The sequence below is a fragment of the Aquila chrysaetos genome, chromosome 17 (genome assembly GCF_900496995.4).
Source record: "Aquila chrysaetos chrysaetos chromosome 17, bAquChr1.4, whole genome shotgun sequence".
Lineage (NCBI taxonomy): Eukaryota > Metazoa > Chordata > Aves > Accipitriformes > Accipitridae > Aquila > Aquila chrysaetos.
The window spans coordinates 12,781,721-12,809,652 of NC_044020.1; the positions used below are offsets into that span (position 1 = coordinate 12,781,721).

A 27,932-nucleotide genomic window follows, 5' to 3' on the forward strand; every position below is an offset into this window, starting at 1 on the left:
AAATACATACCCATGTTCATGAGTATGTATGAAGCTATGTGTGCTATATGAATCTGTTCTTGCTGTTCCTAACACATGAATCTTCTAAAGAAACAGTAAACCAAGTATATTGAAAACCTCTGATTGTCCTGTAAAACTGTGAGGATAATGGTAGAGTGACTTTTTTATTTTTGCAGATGCATATTTTTTAAGAATGGAAATGGTTTATATGTTGTATATGTGAGGCAGAATACTTGAAAGATCCTCTACTGCTTTATCCACTCAAAACTAGATTGTTGCATCTTCTCCTTGCTTATGGTGCTTTTTATGTTCTCCATTTGTGACCCCACTTAAATTACTAGTACCAACTCCCCATTTTTTTGCCATTCTTGCAGTCGCATTTTGCTATTCATTCAATTAGAATTAAATTTCTCTGTTTTTTTGCTGTCTTTGCATTACAAGGCAACCTTTTTTCATGTTCTTTATTTATTCATCATATACTGTGTCCCTGCACCTAGCCATATTTTCTTTCAGTACTAAACTTGCTTTCCTTGAAAGGTATAAAAAAATTGGAAAATGAGTACTTGAGCACTCAGCCAGATGCTATGTAAAGAGGTGTTAACTGATTTCTGTAGGAACTTCAGGAGTAAATTTCAAGGGCAGGTACATGTCCAACAAATTATTTCCTTTTTTTTTCACTCCAGTGGTATGTTAACAAATAATCTAATTGTGTATCTTTATCTGTCTCTTCTAATCATTTTCAGGATTCAAAAATTTCTTCCATGGAGCGTGGCCTCCGGGATTTGGAAGAGGAGATTCAGATGTTGAAGTCAAATGGAGCTCTGAGCACAGAGGAACGTGAAGAGGAAATGAAGCAAATGGAGGTGTACCGTAGTCATTCCAAATTCATGAAAAATAAGGTATCGAGAAAACAAATTACAGTAGTAAGATAAACAGCTTAGCGAACAGATGAGAGAAATTTTCATCCTTCAGTAAGGAGTTACGGTCTGGGTTCCCATTCAAGTGCTGGCAAACAGAATTTATTTGTATTCTGCCATGAAGCCACTAAAATAACTTAAAAATATTTAAGAGAATTTTAAATTCAAATTTGAAAATATTATAATGGTGGTTCAGTAAGGTCAATGGCCAAAATTCTGCTCTTACTGTCACACTTGACTTTATTTCAGAAGGATTTTGTTTTTATCCTTAGACAATTGCTAATCCATTACAGTTTTAGGTTATATTTGGTCTAGACTCTTTCCAAATGTAGTCTGTTGAAAAAAGAGTCTTTTTTTTGCAACTGTTGTACTATAACCAGTAGCTCTTTTTATTATGTAAAGGCTGAAAAGAGCATGAACTGTCACTGTAATGGCTTTCCATTACACTCTCCTTCAAGTCAGAATGAGAGTAGATTGTACAACACTGGTGGTGCCAACATTAATTTATACTGTTGGGAATACAGGACAAATACAGCAGTGAGATATGTTGATCCTCAGGTATAAAGATGGACACTGACTACTGAATTGTCTATAGCCAAAAAGTCAATTCATTCCTTGTTTCTGCCAAAAAAGTGTTTCTCAGTCTTTTAGTGGGCCTTAACATTTTCTAATAAAGATTCAGGCCACCTTGTACAGTAAATTTAAGTATATTGTGAGCAGTCCTGCTTTTATTAGTTAGCTTTTGCATACTCCCTGAAAGCAGTATACAAATCCCGGGAACAGAGGTTGAAAATTACTCTACTAGGTTGTCATGGTCTAACGTGCCAGGCGGCTAAACACCACACAGCCGCTCCCTCACTCCCCTCCAGAGTAACCTACTGCATTTGTCCTGCTTGAAATTATTTGTTGAAAAAAGAATGCTGGAGAAGGTTTCTTGGAGAGTGTTACTTGCCCTAAAGTAGAAACATGTAATAAGCATGTGTTTCTTCCACTTCCCTCACGCCAGCTCACTGGTTGACCTCAAGATAATCACATCTGTTCTTTTATACTTTTGCCCTTTATCCCACTGAGTTGCTTCTAGGAACTGAAGGATACCCCCTTCAAATTAAGAACGGAGAGACGGTTTTAGGACATCTTCCTTACATTCTTTCATCTTTCCTTCTTCCTTTGTTAACAACTCCTCGATTTCCCCTTCTCCTCTACCTCTGTGGGCCTATAGATCTGTTCAGCTACTCAGTTTCTGGAGCTCTTTGTCTATTGTGTCTGCTCATTTATTTTCCTGCAGAAAATTTGCTCCTTTTTGATAACTATTCACTCATGACTCATAGCCAGCTCCAATCTCAATATCTTGCTGTCCTCCTTGTTTTGTAATTACACAATGTTTATTTTTTTTCAGTATTGTATTGTATAGTCATCTATGGCTGTATCTTGACAATTAACTTTATTTCTCTTAAACTGAAAAATGTCCCTCTTCCTGTCCTAATTTCCTCACGAATTCCAGTTTCAAAACCATTGGGTGAAGTACCCCATACTTGACATATATGAACATAACCATAACTATACATCTTTGTTTCATAGTCAAATTCTTGTCTGACATTAAACTTTTGAGAAGACTTAACGAAGAATGGAAGAGAAAATGAGTGACCAGTCTTGATCTTTCTGTTCAGTTCTTTGTCACTTTTAGTTACTTGGATTGAAACAGGCTAACTAGAAGCTGACAAATGATAAATATTTAAAAGCATAACAATGTCGTGACAGGTAGAGCAACTGAAGGAAGAGCTAAGTGCCAAAGAGGCTCAAGGGGAGGACCTGAAAAAAAGAGTGGCTGGTCTCCAGGCCGAGGTCTCTGCAGTAAGATTTATCTTTTGTGTGCAGTGGCCATTCACTGGGGCTTGCTAGCTCTCTGGCTTTTGGGATAGCTTTTCTTCTCTTACCTTCTTTATGACTTGATATAACAGTAGAACTAACAGCCTGCTCAGCCTTGTAGCTGCCTTTTTGTTCACATGGTTTTCGTGTCCATAACATCACTCTTCAACTGAACATCTGTATTTGTTTTGTTACTGTTTTTTAATGGTATGAGCTGTTTTAGCAGTAACTTATTCTTCTCTGTTGAAGCAGATTTTCGAAAGTATTCAGCACCCATTTTGGGGCCAGACTTTGAAAGACATTTTCTTTCCCTAGTAGAACAAAAATAATTTGAAAACATGTGCTGAAACCTCTTAACGTTGTTTCACAAAAAATAACAAAAGCTGGATGCTGAACGCTTTTTAAAACTGATTAATTTTAGCAGCATGAATGCAGGTTATTCCTTTGCTGTGAAATTAGTGCATTTGCTGAGTGATCATAGTTTCTCACTGAGAAGAGAGATGTGAGCACTTAATGCTGTCTTAACTTCTCTTGCAACTGGGAATGGTATGCGCTGCATTCTTCCTGAAGAGCTTTAGCACATTGGCAGTGTGGGCTTACAGCTCTGAAATGGGGTTTTCTAGAGAGAATGATCTTAGGGTGCTACTTGGGAATTTTAATGTAATGAAATGTGTTTGTGTGTAGATGAGAGCGTTTCACCCAAACACAAGTATTTAGGATAAACATCTCTTCTGACATGACCCCAAAAAAGAATTAATCTTTTCAATGAAAGACCAAACTGGTTTGAGAAAGTTTTACTATAATTCAGCTACCTACTAGTTGAAAAAGTGAGTCATCTGAAATTTTTATGGAGGCTTTTTTGATTATATAACTAGCAGTAAACAGTTGATCTCTTCCCAGCTGTTCTGCTGTGCCTAGCAGTATTGTGCAACTGGTTGTATTGGCCAGTAGCTGACAGCAGAAATAGCGCTGCTAACATCCATACTTTTGTATCTAATTTAAATACGTGGTGAAATAATTCTGTGGACATACTTGCTTTTAGTGAAAATATGAGAGAAACAACCTAGTATTTTTTAAGTGAATAATAAACTACTGAATACTTCTATAAATTAAATTCTTCTTATACTCCTTCCCATTATTACATTTTAAAAAATTAGTTTGTGTGAGGTTTTTTTTGAGATACATGTCCTCCTTCTTCCAAACCATTTCTTCCTTATCTCCTCATGTACGCTGTTTCACACTGGAACACCGGAGTCCTTGATGATACACCTTTGATGCTATTTTAATACTCTTCAGTAAAGAGTTTTCTTTCTTTAAGTGCCCATTCTTGAAACAGTGTTGTCAAGATAAAACCACATTTACCCAAGCTTTTCCTCTGTTATTTCTACTAGTATGTGCATTTAGTCTAATTAAAAATAAAAATTAAAAATTTATAAATTATAGCTTATATCAATTTAATTTTGTTCTTGACACATTCCCAAAAATGGAGGATGACCTGGACAATTTTTTTAGTTTGTGATGTCCTTCAATTTCTGTTTTGAAGCACTGGACAACATACTTCTGGGATTGAGGGATTTGGGGTTTTTAATGTCCCAAACAAAATTGTTCAAGTTAAAAAAGGGAAAACTGTTTAGAGATATGTCCACCTCTGCTATATAATATGTAAAAGTAAATATTGCTATTTTATTCTGTGAGGTGTATCAGAGACAAACCAGAAGGTTGGTTATAAACTTGGACATAAGTCTACATTTAGACTTCCCTGTCCTCTACAATAAAAACAAGTTTTTTCTTCAGATTTACATCAAAATTTTCCTGGGTGATAATTGCACTTGGAATGAGATTTCATCTCATTTCAGTGCTTTGCTTTTAACATTTCTAACTGTTTGCCTTTTTAAATGATAATCCAACCTACATTTGTTAAAATAAATTGGCATTTCTGTGCTGATATAATTCACTAAATTAAGTCTAGGAAATTGCTCTCAACAAAGTGCAATTCCACAAATAGTTTTCATGTTGTTTTGATGTATATTTGCATCTGCTTTAAGAAGCTTTTATAAATTAAAAGGTATTTCTTAGAAGATTGAAATGCTGGTTTTGTAAATAGTGGGAAAAGTAAAGGTGTTTTTACGTACTCTGTGAGCGTGAAGCTGGATTGATAGATGGAGAGATGGACAGAAACTCGCTGGTTTGACATTTCAAAGCAAACGACATGCTTCTGAAAGAGACCAGTAGGTATATAATCTTTTCTGATATTGTAAGGTAAGGGTACTTTCTCATTACAGTTCTGCTTCATCTTCATTAAAAACTTATCCCTGCTAAGTAACTGGTTTTGGTCAGTCCTTTGAAAGATGACTAAGAATAGACTGACTCTGTTAAAAAGAACCTTTTTGAAAAATTGATGCTATTGCTCACCCCCCCACCTTTTTCCTTGTATCTTTTGCTCATGACACAAATTTTTGCTGGCCTTCTATTCAAGCTAACTGAAGGCTTCACAATTCTGTGGGTTAAGTGTAGAGTATCGTACTGTTTGTTGGTAGTTATGTGAATTTATAGTTATTTTTGTAAGGAAGCTATAAATTATTTTGTCCTTTGCCCATCTTTTCTTTCTTTTTCAGATTGGTCAGGTGAAACAGGAGCTGTCACGCAAAGACACTGAGTTGCTGGCCTTGCAGACTAAGCTGGAGACCCTCACAAATCAGTTCTCTGACAGCAAGCAGCATATTGAAGTTCTGAAAGAGTCTCTTACAGCTAAAGAGCAAAGAGCTGCCATCCTGCAGACAGAGGTGAAATAGGCAATTCTGTACTTACTGACTTTTCATAGAGAAAGAGATTAAAAGCGTTCTTTCTTTTCTTCTTGCTTAGGTTATACAATCCCACAGCCATTCAGTATTGCTTGTTGTGAGCACATTGTATCTTTGATTATATGTTTGATTCTCTAGGCCAGGGGACAAACGTGTGTGTATAATAAAGACAAATATGTGTGTATAAGTGCACGCATATTCCTGTGGATGAATACACACTTGTACGACATTCTCCACTAACATGCAGTCACTAATACTATTTTTCCTAGGCACAGATAAATTGATAGTTGCAATGCCTGAGCTGGGGGGATTTATTTTCAGTGACCTTGTAGCTAAAAGAGAGCAGAGAAAGGAAGAGCATTCCAGTAGTATACAACTCACTGAGGCTTCACTACTACTGTCAGCATGTACAGGCATTCTTGTCTGTAAGCCTGTGCTTACACCTGAAATATAGACTTTCATGTTTTATAATGCATATTCCAAGATAAAGGAAAAATACTTCCAAAACTGTGTTTTGATAACTAATGCTTAATAAATTCCCATATTATGCAAGACACAAGTGTATATCTGAACACCAAATGGATAATAAATATAGCATAAATTTATTACTTCTGGACATTCTTGCAGAACAAGCATGAAGTATGTGAAGACAGCCTTTCAATCCCCTGGCTTGGAAGATTGTAGTGTTAGTAGAAGTCCAAAAGATGGCGGTCATGCATCAAAAAATATTTGTGTTATTACAGCTAAAACAGCAAAAAGTCAAAGGAGCTGTGAAATAGGCATGCAGAAAATTTGTGGGTAACACTGGTAGAAAGATTCCATATTACAAAAGTGTAAGAGAATTTACTTGAACTTTTTAGTCTCATGTAGCTTTCCCTTAGCCATGTTCAGTGAATCTATGGGTGCACATGGCCTTGTCCACATGCAGAAATCAAGTTACATAAAAGAAATATCTTTTATTGTTGTAAGATGGCTTTTCTGATTATTTTCAGATTTATGTAGAAGTTGAAATTGCATTAGTTGGTATAACTGTGAAAGTGTGGTAGTTTACAATTATAAATTTCTTGTTAAATTTGTTCATTCTTTTTTGCTACTCAGAAATGTACCCTAGATTCGTACATGTTTATTTTAAAAAATATTTACATTTCAAAATATAATTGGAAGTAGGTATTAGGTAAATAAACATTTTAAAATGTAAATTGCAGGTTTTGATCCATTACAGTGATTGAAAAGAATATAGATATATTAAATCACTGTGCAGTATTGTGACAAACCTACGAAGCTAGAAACACATTTCTCTTCTTACTTTTGAATAATAAAAAGCAGTACTTTTCTGCCCATGAGAGATGAAGTTCTTGAAAGAATGTATTTATTAACAAGTTAAAAGACTTCAGTAGATGATCATAATTTCAGCTGTAATGGTAGGTAAACATTTATTCAAATAAAACAAAATACTTAAAACCAAAAAGACTTGGTTATATACCAGTGATAGATACTCTTGATAGTCATTCAGCACATTTTGATTTGATTTTAGCTGAAAGCCAAACTAGTTTTTAATACAGAAAATTATTCTACTCTCGAACTTGTAATATTACTAAATAATCATTGAGAATATTTGTTCTTCCGTGGGTTCTTCCAAATGCAAGTCTCATATAGCACCACAATACAAAACCACATTGGATTCTTCCTCCAAAATGTGCAAACTCTTTTTGACTAACAAAAAGTGGCTGAAAGGCAGGGGGTGCTGGGGAAGAGAGAGAGACAGAGATTTTCTACTTACTGCTTTTAGGTTATTCACATAGTTTGCTTCCAGATATTGTAAGTGAAACATAACAACTACGGTAACAGTGAAAGATGATTTTCTGTCTGTCTTTCAGTAAGGAGTTGCTGTGGAGCTAAAACATTAATGATACTGTTTTAGAATGCTGTTTGTATGATAGATTTAATGGATTCAATACAGTCTAGCATGTTCTCCACAGTAAGATGTAGCAATCTGGTATGGCTCTAACACAGAGAGTTGTTGACTGTCAGGCGATTCCATTATATCAGAGTAGATATTTAGAGTGATCCATTTATGTTCCTGAGAATTTTTATGTAATTCCAAGGAGAGATTTATACTTTTTGAGATAGTCACGTCTTTTTCATACTTGCTAATGTTTTTGACAGAAAGATCATAAATCATCATATACAGTTACCGTTCTTCTGTTTTCACAAGTGATCCTCTCAAGTAGAAGATTGAAACACATTGATAAAATACAGCACTGAGATGTTTGTCATTGCATCCTGTGATGTATTTGGTTTTTTTTAAGGAAAAGGTATCTTTCTATACAAGAATTTTCACTGGCAATAGGATAGGAATGTGAGATCCTGCCTGGCCTCACTTGTTGACAGCACTGGTCAATGTTAAAACATAACTAGCTTCTCTCAAGACACCTAGAGAGAGTTGTGAGGAGGAAGAGAGGTACATTTTCTGTCATATATTGGCAGACATCTTCATAGGGGATTGGTATTTTAAAGTCATATTTAAATAAACATTTTGAGAGAAAAGAGCATACCTTTATAAGCCTCTGCCTTTCAGTCTTCTGTTAAAGAGAACTGCAGGTAGGTGGGGAAAAGATGTTGGTATAGTATCTCAAAAATGGATTTGTCACCTGCCACGCTAGAACTGCAAAGAACAGTGAGCTGTTTGTGGGGTGTTTATCTTGAGGGCTATTGGGTGGAGAGGATATTATGGTTAATTTTTCAATTTGTGAAGGAACCTTTAAAAATAGCTCTAAAAATGTACAAACTTTTTGTAAACAAAACAAAAAATAAGTCAATATTTATTTTGGAATTAAGACCTCATCCATATAAAGTTTGTGTTTTGCCCAATGACCTCTTCAGCTTAGGTCAGTGCCAGAAGGTATGTGGCTTCAGTGGGAGGTTAAATTAATCAGTGAGAACATTCCCCTTCATTTTTGCATACTGCCCAAGCTGGCATGGTTCTGTAATTGGTCTGTTGTTCCTTGTGGTAAATTCAGGTTAATATTCAGTAGAAAAATTAATCCAGTCCTCTGGAAGTATTTTGTTTGCTCTGAATGTCTCAGTAAAACATAAAATTCTCTAAGGGTCTGTCTTTATTTGGGCTTATACTGGCACTTTGAAACTATAATAAGTAGAGTGTCCTGAATAAGAGATAGTTAGGGAGTGGATCATGTTTAGTGAGGAATGTGCAAATGGGAGCTGGGTGTCTCTAACAAGACTTCTTAGCACCAGCTACATGAAGACCTATGCTGACACCTGCAAACATTAAGCTCAGCTCACAGGAGTGAGTTCACCATGTTTAGGTATTTAATACCTTGTGCTAGGGATGGTGGAAGAACAGTTGAACTGATTTCTGACCTGAGCAGGCCCTGGAATCGGTACATCTGTCCTGCACTGAGTTTATAACCCCTAGCAAAAACCAAACAGGCTCTGCACAAAGCCAGGTGTGTGTGCCTCTGCCCTATGGCATAGTCATGTAATCTAAGTTGTCCAGATAACTGGGTGTTGTATGTTCATAAAGAATTCACTCTCAATTTTCTACAGACCATACTGGATATTGCTGCAATTTGTATAAGAAGGTGAAGAGTCAACTCTAATGTAATTAATAAGATAGGTCAATGTCAAAAATAGAGAATTAAGTCTTGTGCACTACCACTGCATTGAAAATCAGTCAGTAAACATAGCTTTTAAGTCTTAATTACAGACTATGCTATCAGGAAAACAGCTTAACTCTTTTTTGTGTTTATGATATGTTTGCAAGATAGTAATAGAACATCAGAAAACTGATCCTTTTTAAAATGTACTTATTTCAGGTACTTGGAGATTTCAGATGGCAATGTCTACAGTAGGATAAAAGCAACTTTCACCTCGCATACCAAATATAATTTTGCATCTTCCTCTGTGCATTTCTCAATTATCTTTGAATTCTGAGTGCTGACATAGATAGAATTACTTCAACATCTACTTTTAAAAGTAGCTGGCTCTTGTTAGAAACCATAGCAAGCTCTAAACACATATTTCAGGACTGATATTCTGTCTTTTCCTTTTGCTGCCATTAATGTAGTCATACCAACAGAGAATAAAAATTTTGAATTTTGCCATTACAGAGAAATCGGGGCTTGGATATAACACAAGGGAGATTGTACCTTCTGATATAATTGAATGGAGTATGGCTTGGTTCACTGATCTAAATCAATAGTTCAGCCATGGTTTGAACAGATGGCAGGTAGATAGGAAGAATCACTCAGTCTCAGGAAAAGAGTAGAGCACTTTTTTTTCCAGGCATCACTGACATCTTCTTAAACCGGAGTGGGAATCACCAGTGTCATAATACACTGACTGCTACTGTTCAGTGGAGATGATGGTAAAAATGAGAAGAAACATGTGTGCAACCTAAGTCCTACTGACTCAAGCTCCTGAGTCAGTTCTGCAACTCACTGTGGACTTGTGAGCATTTTAGTGATTTCCCTAAGCTATAAGTTGGGAATATTCTGAAAGCTAAGATTTTTAAAAAGGCTTAAGAATAAATTTAAATTAAATATTATGTCATTTATTGTGTTTTTTCTGGTAGTCATTGGAGCTACTAATGTACTAGTTTTTCTTAGAAATTTGGAATGGTACATGCTTAATGTGTGGCTATACATATTAGGAACAGAGTTATAGAGTATTATTTACTGCTACTGGAAAATTCTGTGAAGACAGATCAATGGTTCCCAGCACAGTTTTTCATACATCGTTCTTGCAGTGAAGAAATTTAAGTCTTTTGTATGGTACTCCACTGAAGAGAGGTACCTGTTGTACCTGTACCTAGGAAGGCTATTGTGTTGAAGGTGGCAACAAATGTGCTTATTTTGCTAAAGCTTTGTGGGAAATTGGATGGTATGTGCAGGTCAAGTTAGCAAGCCCATTGTTATACGAAGGACTAGCAGTTGCCTGAGCTGTACTGTAAGATTTTACTTGCCATGCATAATTAAAGACATGGCAGTCTATTACTGTGAAAGCAGTTAGGTTAACCCAGGGTTAAGACAACATCATCCAAGACACAGAAGTCAGGAGAAGGAGCGTCAGCACCTCAGTAGCTGTTTGCCTAGTCGTTTCCATGTGCAGAGAAAATCTTAAGCTGACTTTGTTGAAGCTGGCATCACCTGACTCCCACAGACCTCAATTCTTGTCACTGTGGGAGGATGCCATACATAAACTGAGCTGACATGAATAAACAAGTGCAGTGTTCTGCCAGGAATAGTGCTAAGGTGATGATTGTGTGTCCTGCCAGCCTTTGAAAATACTCTTGAAAGTGTTTTCTGTGGTTTCCTAGGCAGACACCTCACACAAATAAAACCAGGAACGCAGTTTACCCCAAACCATAAGCTAATACAGAGTTCAAAGAGAATAATCAATCAGAAAATGGAAGGCATTCTGTGGATAAATTTCTGTTTGCAGATGTTCTCTTTTCACTTAATACTGTGCTGTAGGCATCTAGCCTGTCTCAGATATTTTGCAACACAACTGTTGAGAGTATGTGGATTTTCTTGTGAGGGAGATTTTCAGTTTCCCTTCAAGAATTAATAAAAGTGACTCTTAGCTTTAATACTAGAGGTATCCCGAGAAGAACATGGCTAATCGAGCTATAAAACTGCATGGTTTTAAAAAGAAGACAAAGCTTTATCCACCTGCTAAACTTTCATTACAAACACTAGCAATCCTATAAATCATATTTGGGTAGTACCTGGTACTCTAATATCACTGCAGAACATACTCAGTGCCCCACTTGCTGGGTGAGAGGTCAGGAATGTGATTTTAATAACGTATGTGTAAGTGAGAAGGCTCCAGACATAGAGGTGGCAGTGGGATTGCAGTGCTGATGGGGAGAGCAGGGCAGTTCTTTTCCCTACTGACAAGTGCTTATTGCTCTGCGTAAAAGGAATCGGACAAAACAGCAAAGGATTTTATGGGTGTAACATACGGTAAATGTAGAGCCTTAGAGGCAGCTTTTCCATTAGCAAATCGAAATAAAGTGGAATTAGAATAACACATTAAAACTAAATGTTGCTCAAAATACCATAAGCATGATGACTACCTAAATTCTTTCCCTAGCTGGAGTTGTCCCAGTCATCTTTTCACTTCATGCCTCTGCTAGCCTATGTTGTGCAGAAGGACCAAGAAATTCATTGATCACCCTGTTTACTCTGTGTGACTGATGTTCTGTAATGGATTCAGCTAACAGGAACCAAATCTGATACTGTCAAATAAGATTAGCAGCCAAGCTGGCAGATTTGAGCTCTCTCTGAATGCTGAGGGGATAGGGGTCAGTGGGTTTCTTTTGGTCTCTTGAGCAGGTTGGTGGTGTTGGATTTCGTATTCCACAATGGTCTTTGAGATTAGTCTGTGCTCTGTGGTGACCTTATTCTTCTCATCAAATTTATATTCAGATAGCTCTGATTCCTTCTCCCGTTTCTTTTGTCTTGTGAGCTCTGTGTTTCATTTGTGTAGGGGAAATGCAGAAGGAAAAGCAAAAGCTTCTCAACATGCAGTTTTGAAGTCTGAGGATACCATAGAATTCCCAGAGTGTGTTTCTAAATTTATTGAGGCCATGGGACCTCTAAGTATGTTTATGTGTCCAAATTGCACCCATGATATGCTGTACTGTGTCATTTGTTTCATTTTATCTTTAATATAAAACTGCATGTGGCTGAAAACGCATGTTACATTTAAACTATTATGTTGCTATTTAAGCCAAAATATTCTTAGCCATCCTAAGGTAACCTTCTTTCCATGTTTTGATCTGCAGTGGCTGTAAAGACCTCTGCTTTTATTACCTCCAGGCTCAGCTAATACTCTGATTAAAACCTAGACAATAAAGTGACTGTTTGGTACTAAGAGTCAATGTTTAAATCTCTGAACATTAGTAATGTTTCAAATGAAGGGATCAGTTTTGCTATGTATGAGAGAACTTCTCAATAACACATTGTGTTGGCTTCTACTTTGAGGAAGCATATTCCAGACTTGCATCTTATAAGACTGAGTTATGTCAGAAGTATGATTTGAGATTTTCCAAGGAGCATTAGTTTCATATAATTTGGGAATAAAACATTTGATTATTTTTACTGTTGAGTCTCCTACCACTTGTGATAACTGTTTCATCACAAGCTTATGTATGTTGAAGCCTTAAAGTAAGGGATGTTAGTTTTCTGAATCTGTTTGTAATTTGACAGCACTCACTCCCTTGTGGAAGCGTAGTTTAACTTTTCTAAAATTTCTCTCCTATAGTGCTAAATAAACCCTGTTTCTGCACATCTGAATCTAGGTGGATGCGTTACGATTACGTCTAGAAGAGAAGGAGACTATGCTAAATAAGAAAACAAAGCAGATTCAGGAGATGGCAGAGGAGAAGGGCACTCAAGCAGGAGAGATCCATGACCTCAAGGACATGTTAGAGGTGAAGGAACGCAAAGTTAATGTTCTTCAGAAGAAGGTAAGGTTGTAGAGTTCTAAGTCAGATACACATCTCTGATGCATCTCGATTTCCAAGTCTCTCAAAAAGTCTGAACTAGAATTTACATCTTGGAGATTAATGATTGAGTCCATTCGTGAAATGGGAAGGTGGTGAATGATGAATTTCAGTTTGAAGTTTTGAAGAAAAAAATAGAATTCAAAGCAGAGGTTGTTGCCTTCCAGTGGTTGCATGTGCTGCTTCTGCTTCTGTTTCACTGTTGACAATGACTGAAGTGTTTGCAGGAGGGCACATCATCTGAAAAACCAACCCTTTCACACCCACCACCTTAACAAAGCCATGCTGATTGAAGCACAGGGCACTGGGTGACTATGACTTTAGTATGTGACTAAGTGAATGAGGGGTTGTATCAGTAGAAGCAATTAGGATGATTCCTCTGTAACTTACTGAGAAAAGTTCAGGAAGAACTTTGTATAACTTTCATTAGAAATGCTGTTTTATTGTACTTAATATTTCTTGGGAACTGCTAGAATAGGATAATCAGGGTTCAGACTGTCCTGCATATCTTTCTGGATAAGAAAATGTAAACCTTATCAGTGAAATGGGGGAGGTCTGGATAAGAAAAAGTAGACCCTGTCAGAGAAATTAGAGAGGTTTCCCAAAGGGCATTGAGTCCTAGGGCAATGAATGTCATTACGGATGATCGTGTGCAAATTGCACACAATACATCCCAAATTGCTGCTACACATGGTAAAAAGAGAGATATGCATATATTGCAATAAATTTTAATTTACAGAATATTGTTTCCTCTGTATCTTTAGAGAAGCTGATCTTGGAGCTCGTATTCAATTTATTAGGCTGTGAATGCATTGTTTTGTTTTTTTTTTCCCTAGACCTTTAAGCAATTCTGTGCAATTCTTGTGATTTTAACAGTTCAGAATACTGATTAATTTCTGATGCCTGGCCAATACCTTTTCTTCTAGTATATAGCTATGAATCATGAGGGTTTAGGCCATGTTCAGTTCTGTTACAGCAAACGTCATGCAGGAATGGAAGTTCGGGCATGGAGTTTAGCCATAAATAAGTCATTAATAATTCTAGAACAGAGCCCTAATTCCCAGTCTCATTTTTTGACTGTTCATCTTTTTAGAAACACTTACAGATTTCTAATTTTTGTGCTGTGCTTTCTGTTTGTTTTCAAAATTGGTTGTGCACACTCCAAACGTTGATTGAGATTGCAGCTGAATGTTTAACCAAGAAGTGGGGAATCTGACATTTGCGTAAAGTTAAATGTCAGTGAGGTTGTTTTACTTCCATTTACTCTTACACTGTTTTTTCACATTTTCTTTTTTGCTCTGTTTAACTCTTTAGGATGATCTTTCAGTGGTTCATTTATGGGCAGTGCTAAAGGTTCTCTTTTTACTCATTTTTTTATGCTTGTTTTCTTGAGACCACTGTAATCCATATTAAGACAGTTTCATCTTGTGTCTTCACGTGGCTAGCCTATTTTTTGAGGTTCATTTGCTGCTGCTTTCAAGTAAAAGTACCTCGTCACTTCAGATTGGAAAGTAAGGTCCCAAGCTTTTAGATGTAAAGGTTTTGAGGTCTTGTTCTCCTAGATAGCTCAACAGAGGATAACACTACCATAATAAACTGCAATTTGAGTTGTTTTGTAAACCTGTCTCTGAGCTTCTTAAACAAAAAAAGCATATAACCTACCTGTAGAAAAATATCTATTTCCTGCTGCTAACTAGAATCACATGTAGAGATTTGAATTTGCTTCAGCCTTGAAGTTGTTGGAACCATTTCCTTTAATGTGAACGTTTAAATTGTGAGTTTTTTAAATCCAAAGATTATTTTTTCAGTTTCTATAACTAGCAAATCTAAAATATTTTTATGGAGAATCCAGCTGACAGTACTTTTATCTGAGATTTGTGGTGCAATGTGGAATTTCTTTTTATTTTTTGTATAGCCTAGGGTAAATGAGCACAAATTCGGTCCTTTAAAGTTTTAGGATTGATGTCTTTAACTGAATTTTTTAATTGGTTCTCTAGACCTGGAATCTAAGACTAGGTTAGGATTTTCTATAGATTGGGCTTTGCGTTTTCTTGTTCTCTTAGCATTTTTCCACAGAAAAGCAGAGCTTGAGAAAATAGCTAAGGAAGGACAGGTCTGATTTTCTCTATATACTGTGGAAGTCATGAGAACTTGCATAAAATCTGGTTTGGGTGCCAGAGAAAATGATGAAGTCTCATTTTTATCTGATATATATGCCTGTTCTTTTTTAACTGTACAGATAGCTATTTCTGCCTTCTGCCTGGAAGTTTAGAAGCCTGTAGCTCCTCTCATGTAAATTTTTTCTCTTAAAGCTTGTGAACTGTGCTTTACTTTTTCTTTTTTGCATTTCTAGAATGCACCTTCTTATGAAAGTGCACAGCCTGTTTTCTGCTTTATCCAAGTACTGTCTTTCAGACCTTCCAGGACAGTTCAGAATTTTATTGTCATTTAAAAAAGAAGTGCAGCCTTTAAACTTTTGCCTTCATGCACAGTAGTCTTTTTATTCCTCTGATTATAAACTGGTATGTTCAGAAAGACCCAGGTTCTAATCTGTGTATTCTAATTGAAGATCTGGATGGTACAGTTTAAAGTATCGTCAGAGGTCATAGATAGTGTGTATATATATATATATTTTTTTTTTTTTTTAACTCGCTTAGTTATCTGATATTAAATGCTTGGTTTAAGTTTATCAACATGATTTAAGTGGTATTTGGGCATTTTAATTGAATACAGTGAAAGACTATGAAAGACGTGGTATGAAAAAAGCTTTTCCTCTGGTGTAGCATTAAGAAATATTTTTCTATGGATATTTGGAAGCAGCAGCAGCATTTAACTGCTGCTCGCAGTTGTGAGGAGGTACAGGGTACAGTTGTTGGCATGTTGAAGGAATTTAACCAAATTAAGAATTGGATTAGTAGATACTATTCAATCAGTTTTTACCAAGTACTCTTCCCTCAGCATATACTCAGATTTGAGGATATTTTTGAAGTGAGTACTCTAAAGAACTGAATTTTGAACACTAGGGTTTTTTTAATGTTAGGTAAAAAGAAAATTTGTAACAAAAGCTAAAATCATAAAGATGTTGAAAAGAGAAGAATTCACTGAAAAATCATTAACTTGCATAACTTACCCATTTAGGAGAAGTTGTTTACTTTTTTTTTGTAAGTAAAAAGTAGAGAGGAGAGAGATTGTCTTGACTAGTAATATAGCTATAACCAAATGATATATGGGTATGCTGGGCATTTGGACTTCTGTTCATAATTTCTTTTAATTTTTGTGACTGTTTTAGATGTCAGTGTCACCAGAATAAGTGATTACACAATAAATTGTTTGGTGTGGTGCCCAAAACTGTGCTATACTAAATTTCTGCACTTTCTGTTGTTGAAACAAAAACTATTTAAAATGCACCCTTTACTGTTGGGTCTCTGTTTGGATTCATTGATGCAGGCCACAGCATAGTTTGTTTTATGAACTATTAATATCATTGTTGTATTGATTAAAGGTGGTGAACTAGAAAGTGTACTTTCTGGTCATTCTAAAATACAGGTGAAGAAACTCATGAAAGTTTATTGGCCGATTCGAGATCAAATAAAAGACACAGAAGAAGATTATGAGCAACAAAGATCTGAAAAATTAATATGACAATTGGCATCACTACTGATATACAGTAGGTACGAAAATACATTTTCCAGGTGCTGAGGAAACCACAAGCTTCACATTTTAAATTCTGGAATCCTGCTAGTTCTAAGCTCCTACAGGAATGCTGCTTGGTAGCACCTTTATTTGAGACAATAGAAATAGGGCAAATGCTAGAGATTTGGAGACTACAGAAATGAGTTTTAGCTTTATGTCTGAAAATTTGATGCAAAAACTGTTTTATAGATAGAGCTTCAGGACTTTTTTTTTTTCCTCATTTCATTGAAAATAACTCTTGCATAAAATCTCATTTTAAGTTGTTAGAACTCCAGGCAAGGCTGAGAATGTCAGAAAATAAAACAGGGACCATGCTGGGCAAATTTGAAACCAGAACCTGAAAAACATTAAATTATGCTTCATTATTCTCTTTGCCACATCTGTCTCTCTGTGCTGGTAGACCAGGATGAAAAGGAATAGAAAAAAAAAAAAAAAATCAATACTTTGCAATCAAAGCATTTTAGAAAAATAGCATTTGGGACAAAAGGTAAGTAACAGTTACCCTGAAAGAAAGAAAAAAGCAGTGAATTGATCACCCTTGCTTTGGGGGAGGTCATATTTTGTCTTTGGAGGGGGGGTTAACACTCCCTTCATTGTGAAATGCAGCTGCAGGCAAATAAAATGCAATTTTTTAGTGTCTGAACATAGCAGTGTTTTTTGGCAGCTCCCCATGCACATGTGGTAATTGACCTGTGATAAAGTAAAGGAAGAACGGAGGTGTTGGTTGGGGTTTTTGTTGGGGTTTTTTTTGTTTCGTTGGTTGGTTTTTTGTGTGGCTGTGCTGACTTTGTTTAGCTAGTATTCAGGAAGACTCCAAATGCAATTTTCCTGCTCTTTTGGATAAGAAGCATTGCCTTTCTCCAGAGGAAATAAATACCCCCTGCTTTTCAAAAAGGTTAGAAATCAAAATAAATATCTTATGCTTAATGATAAGAAATACTGTATGGCAGGAGAGAGGGACTGCAAATGGAATTTATAACTCAGTTGTTTAAAATCAGTAGTGATCATAGTTACTACAAGAACAGTGTTGGTTTAGTATTCATAACTTTTAAAGTTCAGTGTTTGTACTTTAAAGATTATTTTCTTTCTGTTCCTTCATATGTGAAGTAGATTTACCTCCTCAGGCAGCTCTTCTGCTCCAACCTTGAAGAGACAAGAGAGCACAGAGAAGGAACTGCATTTTCAAACATTTAATTCAGTTTATGGTAGTTTTCATCTTCCCTGGTGTGACCTTGAACTTGCCTACCAGATGAATGAATATATGGGTTTTTAAGAATTAATAAAATGTGGGATGGACTTTTAGATATCCCTTTGAGACTCTCTATGATGACATTTAGTGCTTAAAAATCCACTGTAGGCGATGGCCCATTCAAACCTGCAGCATGTGTCTGAGTCTCTGTTTGTGCAAACTATACAGAAAAGAGCAAAGAAAGACTGTCCCAACAAAGATGGTCCATGTGTACATTTACAAAGTGGGTGAGCATGTGCTGCCTTAAGACTGGATAATTTTTCGCCTCTGTAATATACCTGTGGGCAAGCTTATTCTCTGCTTTTTATGTGCTCGATTATGAACATGTAAGGAGGAGCACCATACATATTAGTTTGCTCATCAGCCCACCTTCTGCAGAAGGAAGATATGCTGGGCTTTCTGCTGAGCTAGGACTGATGAAATAGCCACTTTTCTTCAGGAACTCTGTTGCTTAACAAGCAGTACAAATACAAGAATATTTCTGTAAATAACTCTCTCTCTCTCAGAAAAAGCCCTACTTTGCTCCTTTTACTCCAGGTCTCAAGGCATGCCACTGAACTGGTTCCAAACCCAGTTCAGACATTTCAAAGACCACAAAAAAGACCTAACATCCCCAGGCTTGTGCCAGCTTCTTTATTAAAACTGACAGACGTGACCTCAAAGATGTGTCCTGGAGGGTCATGGGGGACTTGTCCCTCTGTGTCCCTGAAGGGATATCAGACCTCTTCTGCTGCTGCTTTTCCTTTCATTCAAGCCTTTGTGTTATAGGCTTGCTAACTACCACTGAACATAACAACAAAGTTGAAAATTGTGGCTTTTAGAAATTTCCAGAAGCTGTTCTGTTCAATTTGTTACTCTGTGTCTCCAAGATGCTACAGACCCTTCTCTTTTCAGGAATATCCTCTCAGAATTGCTTTATCATGTGAGATGGGATTTTTAGATAGGGGTATTATCTTCAGTTAGAGTAATAACAGAAAAAATTAGACAAGCTTTTAATCCTTCATCTCTATCAAAATACCACTAGGTAAAATCTTGTGGTAGCAATGAAAGTGCCAAAGAAGACTGGAGAGGCTTCATTATGTGAGTTCAAATTCAACATAATTGTCCTGGGAGATTTTTTTCATTTCTGCCATTCAGGATGGAGACTAGTTGTTTAATTTCCACATGGGAAATGAGGACACAACACAGAATTTATTTTCATTTTACAGTGAGCCATGACCACTTTGAAAATTGGATCCTTACCCTTCCGTTTTGACTTTCCACTTCTCTGAGAATCCATTGAGACTTTTTAGAGCAATTGCAGCCCAGCTTAGATGGCACAGTGTGTCTTTTTTTTCTTCTGTGAATGTTCAACTAATAAGACACTATTAGGGCAGGGGAATACCTCAGTTTCTTCATACCATTTTTCAGCTCCTTGCAGTTTAGTTTTAAAGGTGACTGATTACCATACAGATCTTAAAGTTTATTACAGCAGCTTCAGGTTCAGTGTCAGTAAGATCCCTTCCCTCTCAGGAGAGGGTTTAGCTCATGAGATTTGATCTTTTTTGATTCTTCCTGAGCCATATAACAACATACATTTTTTCTGATTTGCAATATGGGTCCTAAAAGGTCCACAAGCTTAGCTTCAGACAGTATTTTCAATGGCAGATAGTCCATATTTTACAAGTGCTGGTAGAGGTGACAGTGTGTTCTCCAGGGACTGACCCAAGGAATATACTTTTGATCTTCTTGCCTAATCCAGATCAGTCATGGCAGATGCCCCGTAGCTTGAAGCGCACTCCAGTGTTCTCATTTTAAGGGCTTTTGGTTTCCAAAGGTACACACATTTCACGGCTCTAAGTTGGGTGCTGTTATGGTCCTCACCAGTAAGTTCATAGCCTATAGTAACAGGTATCTTGTTTAGGTTATAGTAAACAGTACATGATCACTTGTATTAATTGGTGAAGTTCCCTTTTGTCTGTTGGATACTTCATACTTGGTTATTGAAAACAATAAAATGCCTCCTGGGCATTCTTGGCAATACAGTGAAGAGTTTGAATCACTTTATGTCATTAAACCAGAAGTCAGAGACTTAGTATAGTTGTCCTAAGCACAGACTTCTACTGCTGAAGAACATTGCAAGATGCATTGAACATCAATAGAGGAAGCATGAGACTTTCTATTCCTAAGAGTCTTTGGTCAGTGCATTTATAGTTTTATGGCAAATTGTCTTCACAGAATCTGGTAATGGTTGAGGTTGGAAGAGATCTCTGGAGGTCATCTTGTCCAATGCTCAAGCAGGGCTACCCAGAGTCAGTTGCCTAGGACTATGTCCAGACAGCTTTTGAATAGGGTTGCATATGAATCACTTTTATTAAACTTCAGAGCACTGAAATCTGTGAGTGAATTTACTCATAGGTGCCTAACATGCACTTGAAGATTGGTTAGTAAATTATGTGGGACATTGAAACTAGTGGAGAAGGCATAAGTTAAATTTGAAAAAATGCTTTTACACAAAATACAGTAATTTTTAGTGCACAGTCATGGCTACCAATGCAGCACCTATATTAGAGGAACCTACTGCATTCAGAATAAATTTTTATGCCTGCCTGTATTATAAATCAGAATTTGTAAATGGAGAATATGTGGCTTTATTTTCATATAACCCCCTCTTTTGCTTGAAGCATTTTGTGATACCACAATAAAAATAAAAACATCTGGATCATATGTAGCATGTGTACCTATATTCCCAGATGTATAGTAATATTCTTTTTAAAAAATCAAATATTGTTTTGATATGTGCAAAAGATAGCGAGCCAGTTTCTTATTTTGAGATCTAATAATGTAAGGAACATTCTCTCAATTCATATTGATATTATTAAAGAATCTTGCCTGTTGCCTTTAGTAACTAAAGTACTTGATTTTTATTTTTTTTCTCCTGAAGAAATGATATCCACTCCTCCTTTTAGATAAGTAGGCTCAAACAAAGAAGGAAAATGGGACTGTAAGGTTAACAGTGTTAGTTGGTTCTGTAGTTCAGCTATTGTAGCTGGCTAATGTAGATTTTTAAAGTAATACACATTGCTGTAATAGTGTCACACAAGACTGATAGCAATTGTGAAGTTACAAGAAAACTCCACTGGAGCTTCTGGTATTATCTGTGCTCCAGTGTTCCAGAAAACTGAAACCACAATTCAGCAAATCTGTCATATATGGAAGGAATTTTTTTTTTTTTTTTTTTTTTTTTTTTTTAGTATCCCTCAAAGAGGGGCAGTCATTTTAATATTATGTCCTTCTTGTGCCTTGAGATAACCTCGATTGGCAAGACGGAACATTACTCATAGGTAGCGGGACTGACAAATTCTGGTTTCTTGAAGGGATCTGGGAAAACAGCCAACTGTGGGGCCTCTAGGCTTCATTATAAATTAAACGTGTAGTTTTTCTGGCAAGATAAAGCTAATAAGCTTTGTTGGTGTATTCACTGTCATACTAGACAAATACAAAGTTCCCCATGATTGAAGAGGCAGGAAAAGCAAGGGCGTATGCCATTTTTGAGGTTGCTTACATCAGTCTTCCTCAAACGGCTTTTCATTGCTCTCTGGGTTGCAAAACTTAATTTCCAATGCTTTGGTCACCAGGCGTTTTCTGCCCCCAGGGGGATTGTCTGAGCTGTGTCTGGAACAGACATTAGTGATTGTGTTAGCCTACTAAGGGATCTTCACTAGAACAAGGAAGGAGTAATTTTCAGTTTAAATCAATAATTTCCTGGATTCAAGAGTGAATTTTGAATCCAATAGGCTAGACAGTCTTCTAGGCTGAGTCTTTGCATGATATTTATACAGTCATTAGGAATGTCATAAGGCACAAGTATATGAATAGCTTTCAAGCCTGTGATTCCACTTATCCAAAGGATCAGAGAACTGGTCAGTATGGAGTAGTGTCACCAGGAGAAACTAAGATGACCTTGTCCCAGAGTAGCATGGGTTTGATAATTAGGATGCTCCTCTGCATGATGAAGGGCTTCCATCCTTCCGGCAAAGATGGGTGGAGGACAGTTTTAAACACAGAACTTCCGGATAAAGAGGACCACTCTCTGTCCCTTCCAGCCTTTATTTTCAGTAGAGATTGGAGCGTTGATTTTCCTAAAGCAGTCTGTGGAAATGGGAAAGAATATAACCAAATGATTGTACTAATTTAATATATTGGGTTCTTACATTCTTTTTTTTTTTCTTTTTTAAGTCCGGACCATGAAAGAATTTTATTTAAAAGTTTGATATTTTGTCACCTATCACTGTGTTCTGAAGTAATTCTGTAAGTGCATTGATAGCTAAATTCTGAAGAATACACACACACTCTCTCTCTCTTGTGTTTAGTATTTACAGTATGACTTCCTAATCCCTTCCTATTCATCATGCCATATGCTTTCTAGGGGAGTGAAATGAGACAATCACAGTTGACTGGGCATGTTTTACACTGGGATTAGAAGCATCCTTCCTTTCCTGAGCTCCCCCCTCTGGTTTAGGGCAGATTTACCTTACAGTATTTCTTTGATCATTTTAAAAAATCAGTGATTTGGACAAAGTAATTCAGTGTCTGAATCCAAATCTCATTTAAAATCTTTGTTCAAGTTGTACAGCCTTCTGCTTGAGTGATTCTAAATGATAATGTAAATGGAGTCTAGTTTGCTGTGAGGATTTCCTTTATAGTCAACATTAAATCCCGTGTTCCCATTGTATCCATTGGTCTACCTCAATGTTTGGTCTTTTCTGCTCCCTGATTTCCATTCTTGGTTATCTCAGTGCTGTGATGAGTTAAGCCTTTCCTTTATGTGTTTTTCTCGTCACGCTTTTTTCTGTAGTGAGAGTGTGATATGTAGCACTGTACTGTGTATGTATCTAAGCAGGGATGTGTCAGTAGTTATAGTATCCTCACTCTGTGTAGAACCAAAATCAAAATCTAAAGCAAGTCAGGAAAATAGCATCAGTATTCCTGAGTATATGAGATCAAGTTGCCATAGAATGAAAAGTGTTTGTTTCATAATAATAATCAGTGAAACACTGTACTTGTTTATCCAAGTAAAGAAGATTAATTCATAATGTAGTAAGTTTTTCACTTGATAGTTTTTAAAAGTTATATTATATAACCTTGTGAGCTTGAGCTTTTCTAAAAGCAATGTCATAACAACTTAGTTTTATTCTGCTTCTTACAAAACAGAGTATCAGATCTAAGGTGACATTTACTGGTTCCAATTTTTCCCCCTGTTTTGTTAGCCTTCCACAACGAAGTAGTTTTGGTTTTCCTTATTTTGAACGTTTGGGAACCATTAGTATGAAAATATTCCAAATTACAGTATTTGTATTTTTTCTGTAATGAACTTTCCTAAATCAAATCTGTGCACATTTATTGGCAAAGTCTTTTCTGGGATTTCAAACGGGAGTGAGCAAATGTCCCCAAAATAGTGGGGTTTTTAAATCCATTTGTATTTGGTAGGTCTTAGGAGTAAAACTGTAGAAAGCAAAGTCACAGAGATTGCTTCATAATGTCAGAACACAGCTGAAAGTAGAATTAGCATGATGTTATTCTGCATGATTAGGCCAGGATTTCAACAAAATGGATGTTATCCATAATTAGACTATGAAATAAATTATCAGATGATTTCAGTTATAGTTCTCAGTATAAGTGACATTTTAACATATATGAAATAAATGACTAATATATAAACTTAATGTTTCCTTGAAGAGGAGAAGCAGAGTCTAAATGAATTTGTTTTGCTATTTATGATAGCAGTGTTCTGTTTTGAATTACTTGGGTGAATGAAAGTATTGCACTCAAGTTGAAACCAACAAATTGTCTTAATGAACAACCCAGGTTGAAATCTTGTTGTTGGTGGGTAATGGATACATTCTCTTACCTGATGAATACCAGCAAAATTAAGGGGTCACCCAGTGAAGTTTTAAGACAAACCAGTGATAGAGATGTTTTTATGGATTGTGTAACTAACCATATGGACTTAGCCAACTGGCTCACATATTGCCAAAACAAATATCTTATAACCAGCTTTTATACTTTTTTATTTAATTGCATTTTACATAAAGTATTGTCCATTCACATTAAAACCTGTATGCTTTAAGATATAGCCAATATCTGTGGGTTGGAAAGAGTGCCTCCCCCTGCACCCCTCAATTCAAAACCCTCTCTTGTATTGGCCACTGTCCGTGATAGGATTTTACAATTCAAAGACTCCGCTTTTGACTAGGTTAGGCTATTGATATTATTGAACCTCCTCAGAATGAAGCAGTTTCTTAACTAAATTTAACTGTTTTACAGCTGTTTAAGGATGTGAGTCATTGCTAATGCGTAATTTTTTCTAGGCAAATGCTTTGGAACTGAGACAATGCTTAAGAACTTATACATTGGCTCCCCTGAAAATGTGAATTTCAGGTCATTTACCAACTCAAAAATCAGTCTTCACTCTTGTGGTCCTAATTTTTTTTTTTTTTTTTTTTTTTTTTTTTCTGACTTGAATTATGCTGGAGTCTCCTTAGAAGCTTGCAAGGAAAATGGCTCTCAGTATCAGTTTTCAGAAATAGCAAACTTTAGCGATAGGATTGTGTTAGAAGGTTTGAAGGAAATTCAAGCTATTTACTAGCAGGACAGAAGGATTGCAAACATTGATAGTAATATTCTCAGAATATGATTTGAAACATCTGGTTTAAATACTGTTTGTTATAGGGAATATGACAGTACAGAAAAAATTCTTTACTATTTGGAAGATACTGTAATTACAATTCAGTTTATGGTGACTGTTCCTGTTAGTTCTACTTTGCAGTGATCTGTCAGCAAACTGGTGCTACCAGGGGATGATTAGGTATGCAAAAGAAAGGAGGACAAAAGGAAACAAAGGGATGGAAATAAATGTCCTTAGAGATTATTTATGTAAACATAGATGAACTATTTTTCTGGCCGATATAAATCTACTTGCAAAGCACCTTTGTATGAAAGAGCACTGGAAAGAGAATAGTATTTTAGGTCAGTGTCAATTGTTTGTTGCTTCTTCACCAATGGTACAAAATAATTAACTGTCTATACAAGTTAAGTCAATTTTTGTTGTAGCAGCACTTCTTCCTGCATACTATTCTTTTCTCAAGTCAACATTATTGCGTAAGTGCGTGTACAAAGTTAGGTCAAGAATAAAGCATCAATTGCATTAGGTGTCCTGCAATTCCTAGATTATTTTTTTTTAAGCTTTGTTTTCTCTGTGTGCAAGTTTCTTCCTTTTAAAGCAGTAGCAATGTGCCTGTTTGTGGCCCATACATTTATTTGACAAGTAAGGTTTTATTTTAAGTAGAAATAACAAAAATAATTTCTTTGTGCTTTCTAAGCTGCATAGCAACAAAATGCTTTATTTGTAAAACTAAACACTGTAGAACTTCATGCTAATTTCAAAGGACTTCTACAGATTGGAGATGATGAGAGTAAAAATGACAAAAAGATTTTATCTTCTGAAAAAGCAAGCAACTTTGGGTTTTTTTGTTTGGTTTTTTTGTTTGTGGTTTTTTTGGTTGTTTTTTTTTTTTATGGGAGCTGTTCTGAATTTTAACTGGACCTGAGTAGCAGTAGATAAGGATGACTGTGTAAGACGTACCACTATGCTGGAGTTTTCCCATCTCAAATTCTCTTTTGTCCTGTCCTTCTCCATGCTCTCCCCACCCCCCTAGCCTTATTCTCTTTCTTAAGCCAACTGTATGTTCCTCTGTAGCCCATGGCCACTGGAGGAATCTCCTGGTGTAAGATTCTCCATACCTGTTCAAGGTGTTACAGAATCCCACTATGTTAAGTTCAGCAACATCAGGGCATTTCCGAAGTGCACAATGATATTCCAGTGTGATGTTGCAAAGATGGTAATGTTCCAGATAAGCACTGAAGTAGAGCAGCAGTAAAAAGAAGAAAACTTTCTTGGGAGGCAAAATAAAAATTAATCCTGTCTTCACTGGGTAGCAAAATTAATGTAAACTGAACAAATGTTTACCACTTAGCAGTTTGCCATCTCTACACTAAAGTGTTTAATGGTACTCCAGAATTTAAAGTTCTTTAAGAAGAGAGAGCGAGAGACCACGACTGGTATCTTGCATTTCATAGTGTCTTTAGTTTACTTTATGCTTAACAATCTTTACGAAATTAACTGATATGCAAACTACTTGAAGATGATTTTTAGTGTGATGATTCAAGAATAAGAATCTCTGAATATAACTTGACAACAGTTTAAGCATATTTATATCAATTGGTTGGATCATAAAGTAAAAAGAGCATACTGAATGCAGCTGAACTTTGGAAGGAACTCTGACTTGTGTTTGCCAAAATGTTACTGAAAAAAGGGAAATTGTTTTGATCTATCCTGAACTTCAAAACAAATTAAAAATCTCACCCTCACAACAAGCTTCAGCATTCATTCAGCTTCAGCACGTTGTTGCTAGTCATGGGAATTTAACCATTAAAATTAATAGCAAGAACATTACTTTCAGTCTGATTCAATACAGTAATATGAATGATATTCACTCATGTGACAGACCTTATTTCACTGCGGACTTTAAAAGCAACACCTTATATTGGAGATTCAAATGGAGCCAACACAAATACAAAAGATCAAATTTTGCTTCCATCCATGCAGTGGTGAGCTATACTTCCCCCCTTCCAGGAATTTGTTAATGCTAAACTAAACGTAGATGTTTCCAATTCATGTGGGACTGTTGTAGTGGTACTTTTGCAAGATCTGCAATAGAAAGACAGTTATAATGATGAGGTTTTCAGTGTGACACTTATAAAAATGGAGCTTAATCTTATAAAATGGACCATTAGTATCTGCTTATAGGCTTTCATTATGGTCTCCAAAAAATGATTTTCAGAAACACAGTAATATTTACAAATCCAGTAGTATAGCTTTCTTGAGCAGTCTCTGAGAGCTTAAGGTGATGTCTCATTAATACATTTTAGTTACAAAATTTCTTTAATTCAAATCCATCTCAATTTTCTAGAGTAAACATCTTATCCCTTCTTCTGAAGCAACAATTTTTTTATTATGTCAGATACAACAATGTGATCATGTCTATTGCAACTGTTATGTTCTCATCCTGATTTTGATGCAAGTCCACCTTTCTCAGCCTCTCAAATACTGTGGGATTCTAGCAAAATCAAGAATGACTGCAGGCTTTCAAATTTTTATCATGATTTTTTATTTATAGTATTCTTACATTGAAGGGAGTGGCACGTCTCCAACTAGACAGAGTTCTGTCATCACATACCTGCTTACTCGCCCATGCTCTCTTCCACCATAGCTTTTTTTGTCCTCACGTTAATATTCCTGACACGGAGAGAATCACCTCTGCGTATGATTGGTGAGAATCCGTCATCTCCTTGTAGTCGTTGACCCTGGAGCTGACATGACCCATAGTGTCTTTACAAAACCAAGGAAGAACTGTTTGGAAAGCTCACAGCTTATGTGAAGTTTTTGTTTATTAGGATGGCTATGCCACAGGAATAGAACAGAAAACCTTCTGTATATTCAGTGTATATTATGATGAAGACGTCATGTTACCGATCAAAACAATCTCTGCGGAGCTGCACTGGGGAAGTCAAGTGCAGAGTATAAGCAAAGGCATTTTCACCTCTTTTTAGAAAAAAGTACAGTGAAAGATTTGTCTGCAAGTAATATAGCTAGTTACCACATATTGGAGATACACACAAACAGTGGAATATGCAATTAAATTTCTCAAGTTGAAAAATATTTTGAATTTAAAATAGACATTTTGCATTTTTAAAATATTTCCAAACATTATTGGATCTTTATATTTCTAAAAGGATTATTTCACTTCTCTGTTATTGTCAAAGAATGAACTAAG

The 27,932-nt window shown here is 36.2% G+C and overlaps 1 protein-coding gene across 18 annotated transcripts in view; it reads left to right on the forward strand.

Annotated features, from left to right (window-relative positions):
• ERC1 (ELKS/RAB6-interacting/CAST family member 1) overlaps nt 1-27,932 on the forward strand; it is a 301,837-nt gene that overhangs the window by 82,504 nt on the left and 191,401 nt on the right. For 13 of the 18 annotated variants that reach the window (XM_030040612.2, XM_041129573.1, XM_030040624.2 and 10 more), the window contains exons 5-8: nt 744-899; nt 2,676-2,759; nt 5,399-5,566; nt 12,912-13,079. In XM_030040612.2, coding sequence (XP_029896472.1) covers nt 744-899; nt 2,676-2,759; nt 5,399-5,566; nt 12,912-13,079 — 576 coding nt within the window. The remainder of the gene's footprint in view (nt 1-743; nt 900-2,675; nt 2,760-5,398; nt 5,567-12,911; nt 13,080-27,932) is intronic. The other 5 variants (XM_030040618.2, XM_030040621.2, XM_041129576.1 and 2 more) reach the window with 1 other exon arrangement.